Source organism: Protomyctophum parallelum (assembly GCF_964188405.1).
Source record: "Protomyctophum parallelum genome assembly, chromosome: 12".
In the NCBI taxonomy this organism is placed as follows: Eukaryota; Metazoa; Chordata; class Actinopteri; order Myctophiformes; family Myctophidae; genus Protomyctophum; species Protomyctophum parallelum.
In genome coordinates, this window is record NC_139712.1 from 27,472,603 (window position 1) to 27,493,101 (window position 20,499).

The 20,499-nt window shown below is 42.2% G+C and overlaps 1 protein-coding gene across 1 annotated transcript in view; it reads right to left on the reverse strand.

Annotated features, from left to right (window-relative positions):
* The window catches only part of ptprn2 (protein tyrosine phosphatase receptor type N2), a gene marked incomplete at its 5' end in the record, with an annotated part of 201,475 nt that overhangs the window by 165,993 nt on the left and 14,983 nt on the right, over nt 1-20,499 (reverse strand). The window contains one exon of the mRNA XM_083777727.1: nt 9,066-9,116. Coding sequence (XP_083633853.1) covers nt 9,066-9,116 — 51 coding nt within the window. The remainder of the gene's footprint in view (nt 1-9,065; nt 9,117-20,499) is intronic.

The window sequence follows — 20,499 nt, forward strand, 5'->3', positions numbered from 1 at the left end:
TGTGGTGCATCTTTACAGAGTGAAGTTAATGGTGTGAATCAGCATTCTGTCATGCACCACGCCAGTCCATTAGACACAAGATGGCCGGCAAGGACAGCCAACATTGACGGTGTCACAGACTCAAGATTCCCATTCCCACAGATTCCCATTCCCATTAGGCGACTTCACAGACTTGTGTCATACAACATATACCTGTATGCACCATAGCCTGTCACTTGTCACTGATACACTGCACACATTAAAATAATACTCATGGTCTATGATCCATATAAATACTGTATCAGTGGTTCTCAAAGTGGGGTCCTTGGGGCTTACCAGCGAGTCACGATCATTTCAACCACTTTATCCATTGGCTATTCAAAAATAGCAGATATACAAGCTTTCAGCTTTGTCAGACGGGGTGTCCGCGGCCAAATACATATACATTTGGGGATGCTTGACTTGAAAATGTTTGAGAAGCACTGATCTATATTAAGTTATTAACCACTTACAATTTCATTGTAAACCGAATAGCAATCATTGTTGGAAAGGTTTAAACATCCGCCCAAATGCCCAAAATGTGGGATGCAGCTTTGGAAGTGGTTTAAAAAGACACCATTGAAAGGCAAATCTACACCATTTGGCATGATGAAGTCATGAAATATTTACGCTATTCCATTAATCCATTTACTACTGCCTGCACATATCGCTGTGGCCACAATTCTTCAACTTCAACTCACGTGTATAACTTTAATTACGGTGCCCATGTTCAGCGTGAAATCGGGGGGAGGGGGGGTGCTGATAATTACAAAGATAATAATGTGATGTCAGACCAGGCTTTTAATTGAATTCCCATTCTCAGCGTGAAGCCTGTGTTTTCCCCACTTCCTCCTCAAGCATGTGATCCGTTAAATGACAGGTCTGTACAGGCGGAGAACGCCTGTGGGAGAGCTGGTGAATTAGCATACCGCTGCTGTTGCCGGGCAGAAAACCTTGTATCTGAATGTTTTTCTCATGTATTTCTTTGAATTTATTTTATAATGAAAGTGATTAAGTGTGTGTGTCAGGTGGGCCCTGTGGGGGGTTTTATACAGTAAATATTGAACCAATGAAAAGGAGTAGTTCACCCAAAAATATGACTTATCAATTACACTCCCCATCAAGCCTTTTTGTTTTTGTTGCATTTCCTAAACCAATAATTTGATGACCAATAGGAACGAGTCTCAAACTGCTTGAGTCTCCTACTATACCGGCGTCGCCACCGGTCAATACATTATTGGTTTAGGAATGCGACATGGGTGAACTCCTCCTTTAACAAGAGCTTGTGAGACTACATTGGATCCAATGAGACACAGGTTTAATATTTTATTTTTCATATTTCCTGAAACGTTACCATTTTGGACATACAAGGTTTCCAACCCAACAGCCACCTTACAGCATACATATGTATGCTGTATACATATGTATCCCGAATAGGGATGCATATTTACGTACCGCATATTTAAGTACTTTATATTATATAATTTAAAATGTAATTATTAATTAAACAGTGTAATTTAGCGGTGCCGTGGATGGAAAAGTGTGGTGCTGGTGGTGAAAAAACCAGTTGACAGGGAAATGTTTAATGTTTGGTTACCATGGCAATGGTAACCAAACACACACACACACACACACACACACACACACTTAGCACAATACACACACGCACGCACGCACGCACGCACGCACCTTTTAGCACATTGACAGTTGAAGGACAGCGGAAAACGACAGTGGAATCAGCTGGGTTGGTGAATGTGACTGTGAGGCAATTGATGGATAGAGGTGCGAGAGCTGTCTATATAGGGATAGGCTACCTCGAGGTATAGACGCCGAGGCATCCGGAGCCATATTTATGCATGATAAATCAAAAGGCGTATTGCTCTGTCACTTTGCTGTCTTTATTTACACACTTCTGACATTTATTAGGCAGAGGAGTTGTGCATCCATCTTAGATGATAGGTTGCAGAAAGTACTAGACTTCCCCACCACCATTTTCTCTTTACTTGACATAAAAACTGTGTTTTAATTTCAGGCTCGGACGAGCACAGCATGTATTGGTTGTAGCCACAGTGGAGAGGGAGTGGTGCCCCACATCCAAAGTTAACACACATTATAAAACCATCAGTGTGATCCAAATACCCCCAAAAAACACACATTCTGCAGCATAAAATGGAACGTACTCAAAGCCAACATTTCCCAACTGTTTTAGTCCGCGACCCCCCAAAATACCACTAATCAGAATTTGAACTGGGCACACCCACCCTGAAAAGCATTTGGTAATTGTAGGCATTCAATTTAGTTTGACTGGGTTCCAAAGATATTGTGAAAATAGCCTAACAACATGTGCAAGGCGTTACTTGTGAGCTTGTCGATCGGCTAATTTTATGATGTAATATTTGACAATTTGTCCAATTTAAAAAGGCAGGTCCCGTCGTCACTTTAGAAATAATTACTGTTATTGTTAAGTGATAAAACTATGTAGCATATGAAGCCCATCAGCTGGGGACCTCCAGAAAATAATGTGGGGACCACCCTGGGTGTCCCGACTCCCAGTTTGGGAACCACTGCTCAAAGCCATTTGAAAACCAGGTGGAGATCTATCGTGGCCAATGTGGACACACTGTGCATTTCTAACGATTATCTGTCAAGACTGAGGAAAGAAAACACGGATCAATATATGCGATAAGGTCAGTGCCGTGGATGGGATATGTACAGGAAACCAATGCCAATCAATGCCAAATGTAATCGGTCAACCCGACCAGTCGTATAAATCGAAGGTAGGTGTCCTGTCAGTCACGCCTCGAGAGAAAAGAGCAACCCACCCCACCTTGGGTGCAGTACTTAGTTCAGACTAGTCATTGGTCCGACAAACGACAACCTACCTCAAACCCTAACCTAAAACTGCAAGCACGGGAGCAGCGCATCAGTGACCAGTGTTGGCAGATTATGTGAGGAAAAAAAAGCAACCAGGTCTATAGAAACAAGCACTTTATGCATCGGATATTTGAAAATAGCCGATCAGCTATTTCAGGGGTTCTCAACCCGTGGCCGCGACCCCTCGGGGGGGGGGGGGTCGCCAAATTATTTTGAGGGTGTCCCCAAATATTATTTTTTGAAGTTTTTCTTTTTTCTTTTCTTTTTTTGTTGAATTTTGAATATTTTTCTACAACATTTTTAACAACACAAATCTGGCATAGGGGCTCTTGGCACAGCATGTTTTTAGATGGAGGGGGGAGGGGGAGGGGTCGGTAGAAAAAAGGCTACGTAATAATTTGAGGGTCATTGCTATAGTATAGAGCGCCGAAGTCCTGACGTAACTCGCTCATCCCTTCGATTCCCCTGGTTCGCGGAAGTAATTTCTCTATGGAGAATAACATGGGGGGATCTTAATATCGTCTACTATAAGCGTTGTGGACCAAAAATAAACAAGCTGTCTCTGCGTTATTGTCAGGGAGGTGTCTCTGTATCGTTTGCAACAGTCAGTCACTCATATATGATACAGTCTGCTTCTAGCGAAAATGTAACTAATTCAGTAGCAGTAACATTAGCGTTTTCTCTCAGTCAGTTGATTCTTCATATCCATATGAGTGAAGCGGCCGGGATGACATGTTTATTTTTCAAACACAGTTCTTATATGAAGCAATCTAAAAATCCTCAACTAAAAAAATACATGAACCTGGGGAAGGACGCCCTCTACTGAAAGTGACGTCAGACTTCGGTGCTCTATGAAGATGTTTGAAAACCATTGGATTAAACATTAGGAAGCTTTAGAAACAAGCCCTCCCCTCCAAAAAAAACACAACTACCAAAATTTACGAACAACTTCATATAAAGAAAAGGAAAAAAAAACAAGCCCAAAGTCACTTAGCAGACATGGCAACACTGCTCCCTCTTCACTGACTGACAGTACAACACCTACCCGGCTGCTGTTGAGGCTGTGAAAGCTTGGATAACAGGAGCATGGAGCAGTAAAGCTGACAGTCAGCAAGCAACTCTTCCAGCAGACTACACGTCGGAAGTGAAGTGGGGGAGAATGGACCCAGGAGACTGGCAGGAGATTGGCATACTGTAGAACTATACAGTATAAGACCAGTGCAACTAATGGCTTGTGTATATGTAAATTAATAGGCTCGATTGATTAGTCTCAGATTGCTAAGACAGACGAGTCTGAGTAAACGACAACGAGGGAGGATGGTACAGCAGTATGATTTGTTATAATAATACAGTAACTATAGAAAGGTGCAATTCTGGGAAATTGCAAGTGTGGTTGCACTGGTGCGAGTAGCGAGGAATCCACTGGGAATTGAATTCTGTCTGACAGCATTGACAGTGTGTGAAGCATGACCAAAAGCTTCACTTTTCTGTTGTGCAAAAGAATAGCAAGAATTGGCCTCAGGTAATAATGGGTTATGGTTGTGGAGAAGGAATACTTTCACACATAGCTGTGCATAGGAGACAGTGTGCCACCGCTCAAAAATACAGTACAATACCAACAAAGTGTATTTCTGGTTTAAAGACTTGCAAAGTCTGCGCGTTCATGCATATTCCACAACTCCACTCGCTGGAGAAGAGTGCCAGTTAATGACCAAATAAAAAGCACAGGGAGAGAGAGAATATTCACACATATTGGCCCAAATTGAGGCAAGTTGAGCACCAATCAATGGAACACTGTTGGTTAAGTGTTTAATAGCAAGGCAGCTGCTGTCCTTTGGGACTCACGTAGGACTTAAATAACCACTGCACTTTAGTTCATCGTACCAGTAGGTCACAGAATCTATAGAAGGCTACATCACTTATATCTTGAAGAGTTTAGTTTGTAAATTAGATATCCACTATTGTAAAAGATAGACTGCACTAAATAATCGATGGCACTAACAAATTGTGATTAGAAAAGGGCTAGAGTCCACACTGTTAAAATGTCATTGTGTTTCTAATGATTGTCAGTAAAACAAAATGGGTGACATCTTGTATGCACGCACGGTCACACGCACGCACACACACACCTCAGCTATAGCAACCAAGTTAATAAAAAGATATCAAGCATGCTTCTGTATAAATCTGTGTTGATATTAAGCTTTTAACGTCCTCTGTGGCTTTCTTCCACATCTCCAGTGTTTATGTCTTGGCACCATTGATTCACGGATGACAACATATTGAATATGCAATATTTAGACACCCCGGTTGCATCATATCCTCTTCTCTGCCACTGCTTTCCAACTACACTAAAATAAAAATAAGTCATAAAAAAATTTATTCACCTATATAATAGGTAGTCTACCTCTACTAAATGGGAGCAATTTATCCATAAAAGGTTAAGCAAACCCAATTCATCCATACAATAGTGGTCTGTATACCCGGCCCGCTGAGTGCTTATGGCACCGTTGTGTGAACAGCTCCCTCCTGGAACATATTTGCCACTGCTCTCCTCTCCTCCCCTCCCACCTCCTTCCTCTCCCATCCTCCCATCCCTCTCCTCTCCTTTCTTGCATTCCCCTCTCCTCTCCTCTCTTCCATTCCATTCCTCTCTCCTCTCCTCCATTCCATTCCCCTCTGCTCTCTTCCATTCCATTCCCCCATCCTCTCTTCCATTCCCTTCTCCTTTCCTCTTCCATTCCCCTCTCCTTTCTTCCATTCTCCTCTCCTCTCCTTTCTATCCCCCTCTCCTCTCTTCCATTCTCCTCTCCTCTCCTTTCTTCCATTCCCCTCTCCTCTCCTCCATTCCCCTCTCCTCTGCATGGCAACAGTCCTGCCAGGGAAAGAAGAGGCCCTGCCTAGAATAAACCAGGTTAGTCCTACAGGGACCATTTGAAGAGGCAGACCTAGTTAGTTATTCCCACTCATCATCCCCTGTCTGAGTTGTGGCTGTTACACATCAGGGGTCCTCCTACAGGGGTCCTCCTACAGGTACTCCTCATACCCCCTGGAGATTGGCGGGCCCAGCCTGGAGTAGGGTGCCGTTAAGAGGTATATCTCTGAAGCACATACCGTACTGTGACCCTCAAAGACGCTACTACAGTATGTCGGTCTAACAGACCAGATCACAAGGGCAATTTTAGAACGCAGACCAGGCTTTCCTCTGAGGTGGAAAGTCTGGTGGCGCGAGGTTACTTGAGCCCTATATACATTTCGGCCATTTGAATATAGACGATCTACAAGCTCACAATTTGTAGATCTGCTATTTTCAAAGGATTTGTATACATGTTATACATTTGAAAACATATGAAATTAGACATTCTGTACTACTTTTGGTACTTTAAGTACATTTTGATAACCAATTTGTACTTTTACTCAAGTAAATGTTGAACTTACTTTGAATGCATTTCTACATTGCAGCTTGATTTTTGAGGGGTGCTATTCCCTATACAGCTTTTGTCTCCACACGTCTCATATTTGCCATTGACAATGAAAGGAGAAATTAGGTGATATGTCCTTCAAATATGACGTAAATTTGTGGCAACACAAACATTAAATGTCATTGACAATGAAGGGACAATTTACGTCATGTAGACGAGCAAATCGGCGAACCAATCACATAAATTCAGTTGTTCATGAGATGATGTATGATGATGTATAATGATAAGAGCGCTCCTCACTTCACCCGGGTGTGATTTTTACTTTTAGTACTTTTTCCACCATTGTTCATTTCTTATTGAGCGTGGAGGTTTTTATGAGATTTTCTGTCCTGGACAGAGAATGAGCTCTGAGATGGCTCACACAATATTGTCTTTCCCTTGTCAGGCTTTAATCACCACTGTGGGTGGATGTGTGGGCAGCAGGATCACCTGTGGTTTGATGGACAGTTAATGCATCTTTGGCAAACTGATGAAGTATAATCTCCCCTTCAAGGGGAGCTGATGATGGGACATTCGATTATTCAGCCTTCTTTGCAGGGGTGGGGGTGAATAAACTACCATTGTAGAATGTTATATTGCATCATTGTGTGCTCAGCTCAGAACTGATATCCTGCCTCTTGCTATTAGTCGGTTCAGTGGTGCCAGAAGAGAATATGATATCCAATAGACTATGTCAGATTTCCAAAAATATGAAACCCGAAGGCAAATCGTGTACATTTATGACATACATGTTTTTTTAGGGGTAATTAGGTGTGCTGAATCCAAATCTGCTGTACGCCTGCCAAGCTAAAAAATGGCCGCTAAGCCCTCAAAATGGACCATTTAAAGATGGAAGTCACCACTATACTGAAACATAATAAAACACATATATGTTTGACTAAATAAGGTAGAAAATAGACTGAAATGTTCTTTACGTTTTCATGGGGAATACAATTAAATATTCTGATTTAAGTGAAGTAATTGTGAAGGAACCACTTTTATATAATTTATATTGTGAAAATTGGCCTCTTTAGTCCAGGCCTGGCCCTTAGGGATATTTCACCCTAATCAGTCTAAACAATGCACCAAATGTGACCCAGATGTATGCCCAGGGCATGCTCTAAAGATTTAGCTAGGGCACTTGAGCCGGTGGGGGCGCCATAGTGTCCAAATCCAACATGGCTGTCACCTGAAAACGAAGATGGGAAGCAGGTGGGAGTCTATTCATTCCAATGGAAGAGTGAACGTGAACACGGCTACTGAACCATTCTTTAAACCCATGGTCACTGAACTAAATATTTGACCCAATTGCCACAAGCAACACAATCTTCCCAAGAGAAAATTTACTTTATTGTCAACATTTCTCTGTCACAGCAACACACTCTTGTGGGATCTAGCACCAGTAACCATATAGAACAATATCGCCGTCTAACGTCAGAGCACACTTACAGTAGGTATGTTTTTTGTAGAATTTGGTCTCCTGTCACCTCTAGTGGCTTCAATCGAGATGGAATATCTAAATGAACAATCTTTGGCCACTCCCTTCCGCAGCAAAATAGACAGGGTAATTGTCAGGTGGCTTTTTTGTATTTCAGTTCTGTCAACCAACATGTTTCGCCCTCGTTTCCCCCACACAGTGGAACTGGGTTAATTTGGAAATAAGGCAGGGGATGTCCTCTCTGTATTCTATGAGTCCAAAGCCAACTGCAATATAGGGCAACATGTCTGAAGTCAGAGAGTTAGCTGAATAAACAAAGACAGTGTGGAACCAGCACGTTCACTTTGCTGGCCTCACCTCGTTTGTGAAATTGATTTCATAAGGAGTCTGTTGTTCAGATGAAATGAGGTTAGCTCAAATCTGTCAGACAAAACAAACAATGCAGCTCGCAAAGCAGCCAGCGTTTAGTCACTGTGCTCGCTGCTATGAAGAAGATGAATGCTGGCCCAGGCCGTAGCGTAACGGTCTGGGCACCGGACTGGTGATCCAGTCGCAGTGTGCCGCGGGTTCGACTCCCGGACCCGACACGGCCTTTACTGCATGTCATCCCCCCATCTCTCTCCCGTTTCCTGTCAGCCTACTGTCTGTCCCTTCAAAAATCAATAAAAGGCGTAAGCCGCAAAAAATATCTTAAAAAAAAAAAAAAAAAAAGAAGAAGATGAATGCTCTATAATACACATTGATGGTTCACAGACCTTTTAATTTCAAGGAACCCCAAATGAATACAGTGTATGTATTTGGCTGCAGACCGCCATCTGAAAAGGATCCCCATACAAGATATGTCTTGAAATTCCAGATTTATTTTGGAAATAGCCGATGTATAGGGTTAAAGTGGTAAAACTGATTTTAATGCAATATTAACATATTTTCCTGGGGACCCCTAGAACACCCCCAAGGACCCCTGGTCCTCTGCTCTATGCAACATGTCAAGGGTTGGTTTTGCAACTTAGATGCCAGATAGCATTATACTGTAGCATCTATTGCAGCTACAGTACATGCATATGACACTGGATTCATAAGGTTTTGAGCGCCGATTATGATTCATTATGCCCTCTGGTTGCCTCTCACCGTAGATCCCCAAAGACAAAGGGCTAACAATTCAGTGTCAATAGCGGCTGATAGCATCAGTGTGATGCACAGTGACATTGTACATTGTTACAGACACCATGTGTAATGCGGTGTGACGGGCAGGAAGATCACTTCAAGTTTATACTCACCATTGGCACATAACTCATATGGTGTACACAGCTCATCCTCAAAGAGGCAACCTGGGGTGAGAGAGAGAGAGAGAGAGAGAGAGAGAGAGAGAAAGCAGTTCATTTTGACAGCAATTCTTTATTGAGTTTAGTCATAGTCTTCTGATTTTTTTTCGATGTCATGTTTTGGTTTTAGTCTAGTCCCATAAGATTTTAGTCGGCTGTATGCCGAAAATAGCAAACCTAGAAGTTCACAAGTACAAAAGTATGTAACATTGGAAATGTAAAGTGCAAATACCTCAAATTTGTACTTAAGTACAGAAATTGAGTAAAAGTACTTAGTTACTTTGTACTGGAAAGAGAGAGAGCATTACAACACAATTGCATTCGCAATGAAAACCATCAGTCAGCGGTCCCCAGATGTTTTTGGCCGTGCACCCCCTGTTACCTCCTGACCTAGCACCTCCCAACGCTCAGTCTCGTTGGATTTGACCGAAAATGATCAATTTTTTAACATGATTATGGCAAATAATCACAGAATGTCACTGCACTGAGAGACATGCAGCTGCTGTATACATCTCCTTACAACAGTGTTTTACCGGATTTTGCTGTTTGTATTAAATCACACCATAACCTGCATTACCCTTTTCATGTCACGCACCCCCTAGAGGGCGTTCGCGCACCAAGGGGTGCACACACCACAGTTTGGGAACCCATGGTCTATAGGGACACTTTGAAAATCAATACCCTTAATTTAAATGCTAATGCAAATAAAAAAGGGGGGGGGGGGGGCACTGCCCGGGACTGTATCTTTAACACAGCTGAACACTGATTTGATCAAATGAATTGTTTGGGTTATTGGATCGCATAAATCAATGTCAACTTACAGAGGAGAAAAAGAAGCTAATGGAAAACCCAGTGATGCAGGAAGTGCTCTCCTACATACACTCAGAGAATGCCAAAACATCCCAAGTTCCAACGGCTCAATTCTAAATGGTAAAGCATGCAGGACGACATGCCATGTTAATCAAATCCTAAATTAACAGTAAAAAAAAACAGTGCATGTCACAATCTTCAGTAATGACCAAGTACAATTCCTCCCATTCCCAACTACAGTAAAGTCACCATGCAGTCCATAAAGCTACGACTCCAGACTGCATTAGCCCCTAGCTGCTTTGGGCAAGGCTGCTTAATGGCTGAGCTATCAATCACCAATTAGCCTGGCTCCCTCTGTCTCTGTTACTAATACCCCTACTCGGTGGGCAATGTTCCTCTATATGAATATTGTATGAATATTAATGAACTGTAATGCCGGGAATATAGCGGCTGGGTGTTTCAGACTGATAAATGAACAGATGGAGGAGCATTATGGGTAGCCAGTACCCTCTGTGTTCATGTTTCACACAGGGGACTTGCGGCGTGTAGGAAGCAGGCTGCTCCCACTCGCCGATCTGCACAGGTGATCTTGAATATAATAAGTGCAGATCATTTAGCTTTCTAACTTTTTGTGACCAATGGGCAAGTCATAATCTCAAGGCACACCTGTTATCAATGCGAAGCATTGTGAGCTTGCTATTCACGATTAAGAATAGAAATTCAAGTTTTGCTTAACATAGCATAATAATAATAATAATAATTATTATTATTATTATTATTATTATTAAATAATGTATATTTGATAGAATTTGCCTATACTGAATTTTAAAAGATATTCCTAACTTTTTGTAGTACAATAATGTAGTGTGTGGAATAGGCTCTATGCCCACTCGCCTGGGCAGGATTCCTTTTCGGGTTTATGATCCGGATGAGCGGATGATATCGCTACGTCCTGTTGTAGTATTGTTTTGTAGTCATCAATCTTCCGGAACTTCCATTTCCCTCAAACCGATTTAAAGCTGCAGGCTACGAGAGCTTTTATTGTTATTCTTCCGGTTTGAGGGAAAAGGAAGTTCCGCATGATTCTTCCTGCCTGATGACTACAAAACAATACTACAACATGACGTAAGATATCATCCGCTCCAGACCGGTTCACACGGCAATTTTGTAAAACAGACCTGGTGACGCGAGGTTATATGCCCACAGAATAACTCTTCCTTCTTCCGGGCCCCTTCCCTACTTCCTTCACAGGCGTTACCGATGATACTAATGAAGGGAGGCTCCAGCTGTTCCATTCTGGTCAAACAGAGTCAGGGTGCTGCTTTTGTGCATGTTGCCTCACTGGAAACACCGTGTCCTTGAGTGGGTTCCAAATGGCCCCGCACAGGTGTGTACAAATACTTTTGTACACGAGTTATAGGGGTCCTTTGAGAACCACTGTACACTAAAAGGAACAGAGCCTTAGTTAGTATCATCACTGATCGGTAACACCTGTTAAGGAAGTAGGGAAGGGGCTCGGAAGCAGGAAGCACACAGGTGAAATCACCCGCCAACTATATCTGCCAGTCACTTTGAGTGGTACCGCACGCGGAAGCCACGGGTGAGTCTTAACCGGCCACCTATGTATGTCGGACATTGCTACACCAAACCCTAAACCTATAACCTCAGTCTTAACTGGCCATGTATGTCGGACTCAGTCACCTCAGTCTTAACTGGCCATGTATGTCGGACTCAGTCACCTCAGTCTTATCCGGCCATGTACTGTATGTCTAAAAAAAAGAAAAAGTTGTTGGCACACAAATAGTGGCACAACTGGGCTGGGAGTCGAATGACTAGTGAGGCACACTACGAGCTGGCTGCCAGACTAGGTTTTCAGTTTGTGTTAGAATATGACAACGCCCAACTCATGGTGGGGAAGCCCTTGATGGATGATTTCACCCAATAAACACCAAATAGTTAATAGGCAAGGGCAGATATGCCTATCCGGGGGGGGGGGTACAAGCTCACAATTTATAGAAGAGTGCAATTTATGTCAATAAAGCAGAGAAATGTTTAGTTTTTTTTGTTGCCCATTTGTATGTGATTGATTATGTGAAAAAACTGGAGAGTTAATTAAAATAAAGTTTATTTTGGATATGTATGTATGTAGTAATGTATTATTCTGCTATTCTTTATAGAGCGCCGAAGTCCTGACATCACTCGCTCATCCCCTGGTTCTGCCTGGTTCACAGAAGTAATTTCTCTATGGAGTCATGGTGTCATTTTTTTAAATTAACTCTCCAGTTCTTTCACATAAGTTGAATCATACACTTCAATGACACTCAATTCTGAACTTTAAAATCGACTTTTAAAAATTGTGGCATTAAAAACCACGATATTTGAGTGGATCGATATTTTTTGCTAAAAATCCTGTGCGAATCGACACCTTTTGAGCTTGTAGATCTGCTACTTTATAATTTAGTAATAGTTTTGGACAGGTTTCCACCTGACAATATATAAATATACACATACAGCAAAACTAGAAAATCATGAAACAATACACCAATACTGTCAAAATAAGCCCTGCCAATTTTCCAGGCTTTCATAAGCAGCGAGTGAGCCTACTGTATAGACCAGCCTGTATGTGACATTGCTTTTTCATTATGCTCCACAAAGGAATTTTCTGAATTGAGCTGTTCAACAACTCCCTGCAAGGCCACCACAGCGAAGGCCTTGCGGGGGCTGTTGACAATGCGACACCGTGACAATTTTCATATACAGTACAAGCCCCAGAGCTCTGTGACAGCGGCAGCCACAACATAATCATCACAACGAAGGCCGCAGACAATGGGTCACGACTCCAACATTTACTTTGTTGCTTCAGAATGCCAGTGTGTTCCAGCTATTCTGGATCTAATAACATCATATGGTCGCATATCTGGCTACAAAGTAAACAACTCTAAGTCATCCATTATGCTTCTGAACTCGGAAGAAAGATCAAACCCTCCCGGTCATGTTTGTCACTTCAGACCAGTAAATGCCTTTACTTATTTGGGAATCCAAATTGTGCCAAGGTTGGAAGAGGTGGTGAATGCTAATTATAACACAATTTTAGCCACAATCGAAAATTCAATTAATAGATGGTCAAGTCTTTCAATATCTTTGATCGGCAGAATTAATATACTCAAAATGAATGTACTTCCCAAGCTATTATATTTATTCCAAAACGTACCCTTGTCACCTCCACCAAACTTCTTTTCTAGAACCAGGAAATTGTTTACCAACTTTATTTGGAACAATAGACGTCCTAGACTTAGATTGTCCTTGCTTTATCTACCCTATGATAGGGGGGGGATTAGAGTGTCCTAACTTGCTGTGGTATTTTTGGGCAGCTCAATTGAGAACACTAATGTTCTACTTTACAATGGATGCGGCGCCGGCATGGAAAGATGTGGAATCGAGCTCCTTGAAGTTACCACTCCCCCTTTATATTTAATCAGATACTTATAAAAACCTAAAAAGAATTACAAGCAATCCTATAGTTAAAACAATGATTGAAGTCTGGCATGAGGTCAATATATATTTGGGAGAACATCCACGTCTCTCTCGCTTCAGCCCAATATGGGGTAATAATCAATTTGTGCCAGGTAGAGCTGATGGGGGGTTTAAATTATGGGCTGATAGGGGAATAGGTCAATTAAGGGATGTATTTGAGAGGGGTCGGGGGAGTATGCTCTCGTTCGAGGAACTTGTCATTAAATATGATATCCCTCGCAAACACTTCTTTAAATATCTGCAACTGAGGGATTTTATTAGAACTAATATGGGGCAATCCATGCTGGCCCCATCCACGTCTGTGCTGGAGAAAGCTTTGGTTAATGACCCATTAGGAAGGGGGATAATATCAGATTTCTATGCTCTATTGGTTGACTTTTCTCCGGAATCCTCGGAAGATAGACTTAATGCCTGGAGAACAGATATCCAGGAGGATTTTTTTTTACTGTAATTCAGCATAATGGCTCTTTAATGACGACAAGAGGGGGGTGGGGGGAGGGGCTGGGGGTTATATGCCTTGACAAATCTGTAAGGCCACTCGGTTCTCAGAATATGTCCAGGGCCTTGAGTCAAATAAAGTTTGTCATCCCTCCAACAAAAGCATTTTATTATCGTTATGCCACAGGGATGTGCATTCTTCTCTCGCCCCTCTGCAATTACCGTCAGTCCATTCAACTTTACCACCTCATCACTTCACTGCTTAATTCATTGGCTTCTCTGGGAGGCCTTGTCAGCTCTCAATATTAATTACGGCTTTCCATTTAATGAAGCATCCACCCAAGCATGGTTAGTCAGTGTTGTGTGTGTGTGTGTGTGTGTGTGTGTGTGTGTGTGTGTGTGTGCATGTGTGTGTGTGTGTGTGTGTGTGTGTGTGTGTGTGTGTGACTTTGTGTGTATACATGTCATGCACACGTGCGTGTGTGATAGGCAGGGTATGGGATTGATAACGCCACGTCCCTTCTCTCCGACGACACCCAGAGATGATTAAAATGGGGCCTTTTAATTAAAATGCAATCACAGTGGATGTTGTTGATTACCACAGGACCAAAGAAAGATGCTGGACCCTGTCTGGGATGAGGACACGGGCTGGAGAGAAGGGGAGGGGGGGACGGGGGACAGTGGTGTCCACGCCGGCGTATCTTAATGAAGGCCTCCCACAGTGGCGAGTCACAATGTCTGTTAACAATGTTGCTTTCAACAATGTAATACATTAATTGCGATGTGATGCTAGAGTGCGGTCTAGCCAACACCAACTCAGGACTCCTGAATCATTGCCCTCCACACTCTCTCCTATCTAGCATTAGGGTCTTGTAATGTACAGTTGCTGAGCTGTCCCGCCGCAGTGCATCTACGTATAGATGGTGATGCACTACGGCTGCATAATACAAAAAGAAATATAGGTAATGGTACATTTACGTTCTGTGGCAAGCAATGAGTTGTAATACTTTTGTTTTAATTTTAGGCGGAGCGCTTTCAAAAGATGAAAGCACTTTATTTTTATTTTTTTGGTTTGTAGAATCAGCCTCAGATCTAAACGGGTCAATAAGTAAGCTCCTGATGGTGCAAGCCAGCAGCCATGCCTGACGGGAGAGACGTCACCGGCAGAGAGGAGAAAATATCGATACATTTATATCATGAGATATCATGCAGTTGCTCAATCTTCATTAAGTTCACACCTACACATTCACGTTAACTTTCACCAGGGGTGGCAGTGCCGCTGACTATTTGGTTGCCCCAAGCATGATATGTTTGTGCTGACCCCCCCCCCCCCCCCCCCCCTCCCCTAATGGGTTCGATAACTTTGATTTGTCCTAATATTGATGCTAAATAACACTTAAACTCACTGCTCGACCAGGCAGGGAAGTGGGGATGCTTCAGTGCGTCAGCTGAGCAGATCCACATCACGAGCAAATCGACGAGGACGCATGCATGGGCGCATGTTATTAAGCGACGGAGGCGCAGAGAAAATTATTATTATTGTTGCCCCCCTCGGCGTGTTGCCCTACGCACAGTGCGTCTTGCACGTATGCCTGAAGGCGGCGCTGACTTTCACTCTGTACTTGGTCTGCTCTTTTCCCCCCACTACCCCAAACGTCTTTGCCGAAAACAGCAGATCTACAAGAAATGTTATGAAGAAAAAGGCATAATGTGAACAACATAAGGCGGGAGGGCCAGAACCGGCCCACATGGCATGGATGGCCATGGACTATCTCAGATCTCAATCCACCCGCGATGTTTTCAAAGGAAAACAAAACAAAAAAGTCTATTGTGAAGCAATCTGTCATAATTCAGTCCTATGAGTTTCACATTTCAATTGTCCAATATGGTGCCCTTTGTTCATGGCTCTGTGTGTTGAGCAGAGAACGGACATATTTCCTCAGGATTCACACACGATGTTCAAAGAAGAACTCAAACGATGCCATTTGCCCTATAGCTTATCACGCCAATAGTTTCCATCCGTGAAACAGCACTCACACATTTACATTCATGCACACATGCATTACATTAGCCTACTGATTTTACTGAACAACTATAAATAAACTATAAAAAATACTTAAAATACTATAAAAAATGTCCCATTTCAAGTTTTCAAATGTACCGGTATTACAATATTTTGATTGGGATGCGTTGTGAGCTTGTAGATAGGCTATGTTCAAATGTATATGTAATGTAAAAAGTATATAGTTACTAGTAACTAAAGTTTTCAAATCATTCTAGTCGAGTAAAGGTATAATATTTGCATCTAATATAGTATTGTATTGGAAATACTCCAGTAAAGTAAAAACACCTAAAAATTGTAGTTAATTTGACTACATGTACGATCGTTACTTTCCACCACTGGAAAGTCACTGGTGTGAATATGGTCAGTCACACCAAGGCCTTTAATTGACTCAGTGTTCAGAACCCAAGATGCACACTGATTTCATTCACACCAGACTTGTTGGTTCCTACATTCTTTCTTCTACGGTTAGGTCGGTCATTCACATACAAATTTGTTTTTTATAAAAGGTTTCAAGTACAGTAGTTGTACTGCACACCTAACACTGTACTGAGGGCATATGGTGGCACATCACAGCAATGTAACACTTGATGGCCGAATCCATCCTGATAAAGAGTAGCTCTGAGATCAGGGCCGTGGTCATCAGGATTTTATTTCCTGATGAAAAACCCTCAGTCATTTTTATGAAATAGCTCTTCTGTTCCTTAAGATGTCCTATCTTTAGTGCCCAAACTCCTTATACTGTTCCCTCCCTCACCACTTTGTTCTCTTATCTCACCCATGGGGATAGACGTCACACAGCCTTAAAACCCCAGACTTGCTGTGTGGCTGAAGGTGAATGTAGTACTGTACAGTACAAGCGCGTGTGAGTCCTTGCCTACAGTACGTGCCCTTGCTGCCTACGGGGCAGTTACAGTCGTAATGAGGCAGGCAGGGGGCATTCTGGGAAATTGAATTTCTCTGCGGAGCAGCTGTGGCAAGGAAGTGGCCTCGGAGCACAGGAGAGGTCTTCTTGGCCACTTTTATTCACAGTAACAAAGTTTAATTTGATTCAGATTCAGTTCCCATTCTGCATACCAACGATATAATATAATATATCCACAGGTAGAGGCAAAAAAATAAAAAGGTCCTTCTCTAGCACGTTGTACCTCTGAGCAGGGATGAGGGGTCTATCAGCCTTAGATGTAAGCCCATTTGGGACAACACTCTGTGGACGCATTTCCGACATTATGAAAGACAGATGTAAGCAAAACAAAAATGAATTGTCAAGCGATCAAAATAAGCAATTTAGAGATATCTACCACTGGTTAATGGATATAATAGAATATTAGAATTCTGTAAGAAAACGACTACTCCGGCTAATTCTCAGGGTACATTGACAATTATGTAAATCTCTGAAGTCATGTTGATGACAGTCATGTCTTGGCCAAATATGAAGGTCGGCGAGACAGGAAACAAACCCTTAGGCACCATGCCATGAAAAAAAAGGTGTGGAAAAAAGCTGGCAGTTTGTGATATGAGTTTCCACATCCATCAGCCTTCTGAATCTTCCCTATCGCTATGTGTGAATACGGTCAAAGTATATATTTGAAATAAAAAGGGGTTTTGTGAAAATGATGTGAATTGTATGATTGCCACCACAACCAGCATCCCGTTTGTTCATACATAGAAAAGTCATTTTTCATAGTTGAAGTAAACTAAATTATCACAGCTACTGTAAATGTACAATGGGTTGTTGACCTCTTGAATCCCAACGATGCTGTGCTGTACTCTGCTCTGCAATCAGCTTCCTATTGACAACCTATTGAATCATGGTGATTGACATGGCAACAGGGCTAAACAAGTGAACCAATAGTGTGCTTTGTTTGCTGTTGTCATTCTTTTCACAAATCTGGTATAGTCAGGGGCATGTTCGATTCTGCTAACAGAAGAAACTGTCAGCAAGCCCCTGCCCTTAACATGTGTAGTGTTATAAACATAGAAGCAGCACCTGGAAGGAATTTGTCTAAGGAAAGGGCTAAGCCAAACCAGCCAAGTCTATGGACTTTTAATGTTTGTCTTATTCATGTCTCCCGAAAAATCAGCATGCCACATTTTTGAGGGGCTAAATGTCCTCACACAGGCATCAGACTGTATTTTGGTCCCAGAATAAAGATATAGGGTTCATGTGGTAACATCACTTGAGGCTTGCAACTGTGCACTGCTCGGATAATTGTTAATATCTTGCCCTTTGAGTTTCAGATTTTGCTCACCTAGGATTTTAGGGGATTGTCATCACATGATCAAAAGGAGACTTGACATTGGAAAATAGCATCACCCATTAATCATAATTGCGCATGACCAGTGGTGTAAAGTAACTAAGTACATGTACTCTAGTACTGTACAATTTGTAGGTATTTTTTTACTTGACAAACTGGCTATTTTGCTCTTACTCAGGAGGTGGGAAAAACCCCATCAAGAGTCGATCTTCTTCCCTGGCCGGCAGTCTGCGAGTGTCAGGTTAGAATCTAAGATGTTAAAGTGAGAGCGGACATATTTCATTCAGTCTCTGGGGCCCACCACCATATATTTTATTATCATTATATTGGCTTCTACCAAGGACACTCGACTCCAATCATTTTCACACACTCGTGCAGTACTGTACGAACACACCCACGTGCCTGCACAGTGCACACCCACGTGCACGCCTGCCATGTGCACACATAGACATCAAAGGGGGCTTGAGCCAGTGCCCGTCTGTAAAAAATACCCTGCCATCTCCAATAATGAAGCATTTACTTTGGTGAAAGAAATGCATATACCTGAAGACAGCATTCAGGAGTATTCCTTTTCCCCCCAAACTCTCGTGAACTTGAACGCAGCATTTTGCGTTGAAAGAATTCTGTGTAGAAATCCATGTCGTACGCAGCAAGTGCGGAGTCGCGCCTCGAAAATAGCTGATCTACAAGCTCTCAACGTGTCGCAGTGTGACACGTTGTGAGCTTGTAGATCGATATTTCTTAGTGTCCATTTAGAGAATTTCAGCCCCTGCCTCTAACATTCTCTGCACGTCCCTGGTGCCTGCACTGAGAAGAAAGTCCTTTTAGAAACAGCGCACTGGGTGACACACACTGGCTATACAGCGTAAGAGGTGTTGTGAAGAGAATACACAGGGCTGGAAGAGCGAGGACAAATGGAAGGACCACCCGCTGAAAGCCTCACGTTGTTGTCTACATAAATGACTGGCTTAAATAAATGGCTTTAAAGCACTCCACTGATTAAATTAAACATGGCACCCAGGATCTCTTATAGCTCCAAAATCATTGTCCTCAAGCCTACTTCATGTGTGTAGGCCGTTCCGACGATTATCATCAGTAAAACATGCATACTTTGTTCACAGATTTCCAACCTTGAATGATTAAGGCTCACAGTTCTCAAGGTCGTGCTGGCCACAACTAATGATTAATACAAGCTGACCACATCCTTGGCCCTAAATTCATGGAGAAACCTTGCCATCTAGGGGAGGATAACATTCTGAACACTCACTTTATTTCACCATCTAGCTGGGGGAGGATAACATTCTGAACAGTAACACTCACTTTATTTCACCATCTAGCTGGGGAGGATAACATTCTGAACACTCACTTTATTTCACCCGCCATAAGCATAACACTATAATGTCTTCTTTTTTGTAATACACATGTTGTATTATGTAGGGATTGACAAAACAGGCATCACTCATCAATCTACCTTTCCCAGCCCTCTCACTGATAAAAAAATAATAATGTAATGCATTGGATGAGCTACTCAAACAATGTCAAGGACCCCCAAATTGATGAAGAGGGTCTAGCGACCGGACGCTTGCGAAATATATATAGGCCTATATACAAATAAATTGCACAGATTTGAGTGTGCGGAGCCTCCCTATATTTTTCCATGAATAGCCAACTATACGTTGGATATAATGGATAAAAGGTTTTCCTTTGGACCCAGCAAAAGTAGTAAGTAGTAAAATACCTTCTACAATTTTAACAGACACAATACTTTACATACAATTTTTCCATAGGTTTCCAGATATGTTTGTCCCATAATTAGGGATGGACGGGTAGGTCCTTCTCAGTCACTCGGCTGCACTCAGGTGACAGCCTGGACAACGGCCATGAATTAAAGATGCCAGCAACAAAAGGACTCAAAAAAAGGGAGGGATGCTTGACCTTTTCCTCCTGACCCACACTGAATGATTGAAGACATTTGATTTGGTTCTTCTAAACATTGAGGTGCAATTGGGTGTTCTATCTGGGAAAGCATCTGTGTCATTTTAGATTTTAGCTATATAGCAGTGTTTCTCAAAGAATGCCGTGCTGCAAGCTTATACATCTGCTATTTTTTAATGTTGAATAATTTGACATTAATAAGGGATAAGTTGACTTTAACACAAATTTTCTCTTCTGGGGGTCTTGGGTATTAAGCATACTGTACATATACCCTTATTTTCTATATATACATTTAAAAAAATCACACCTGTGTGAAGTGAGGGGCGCTCTTATCATCTTACAACATCAATTA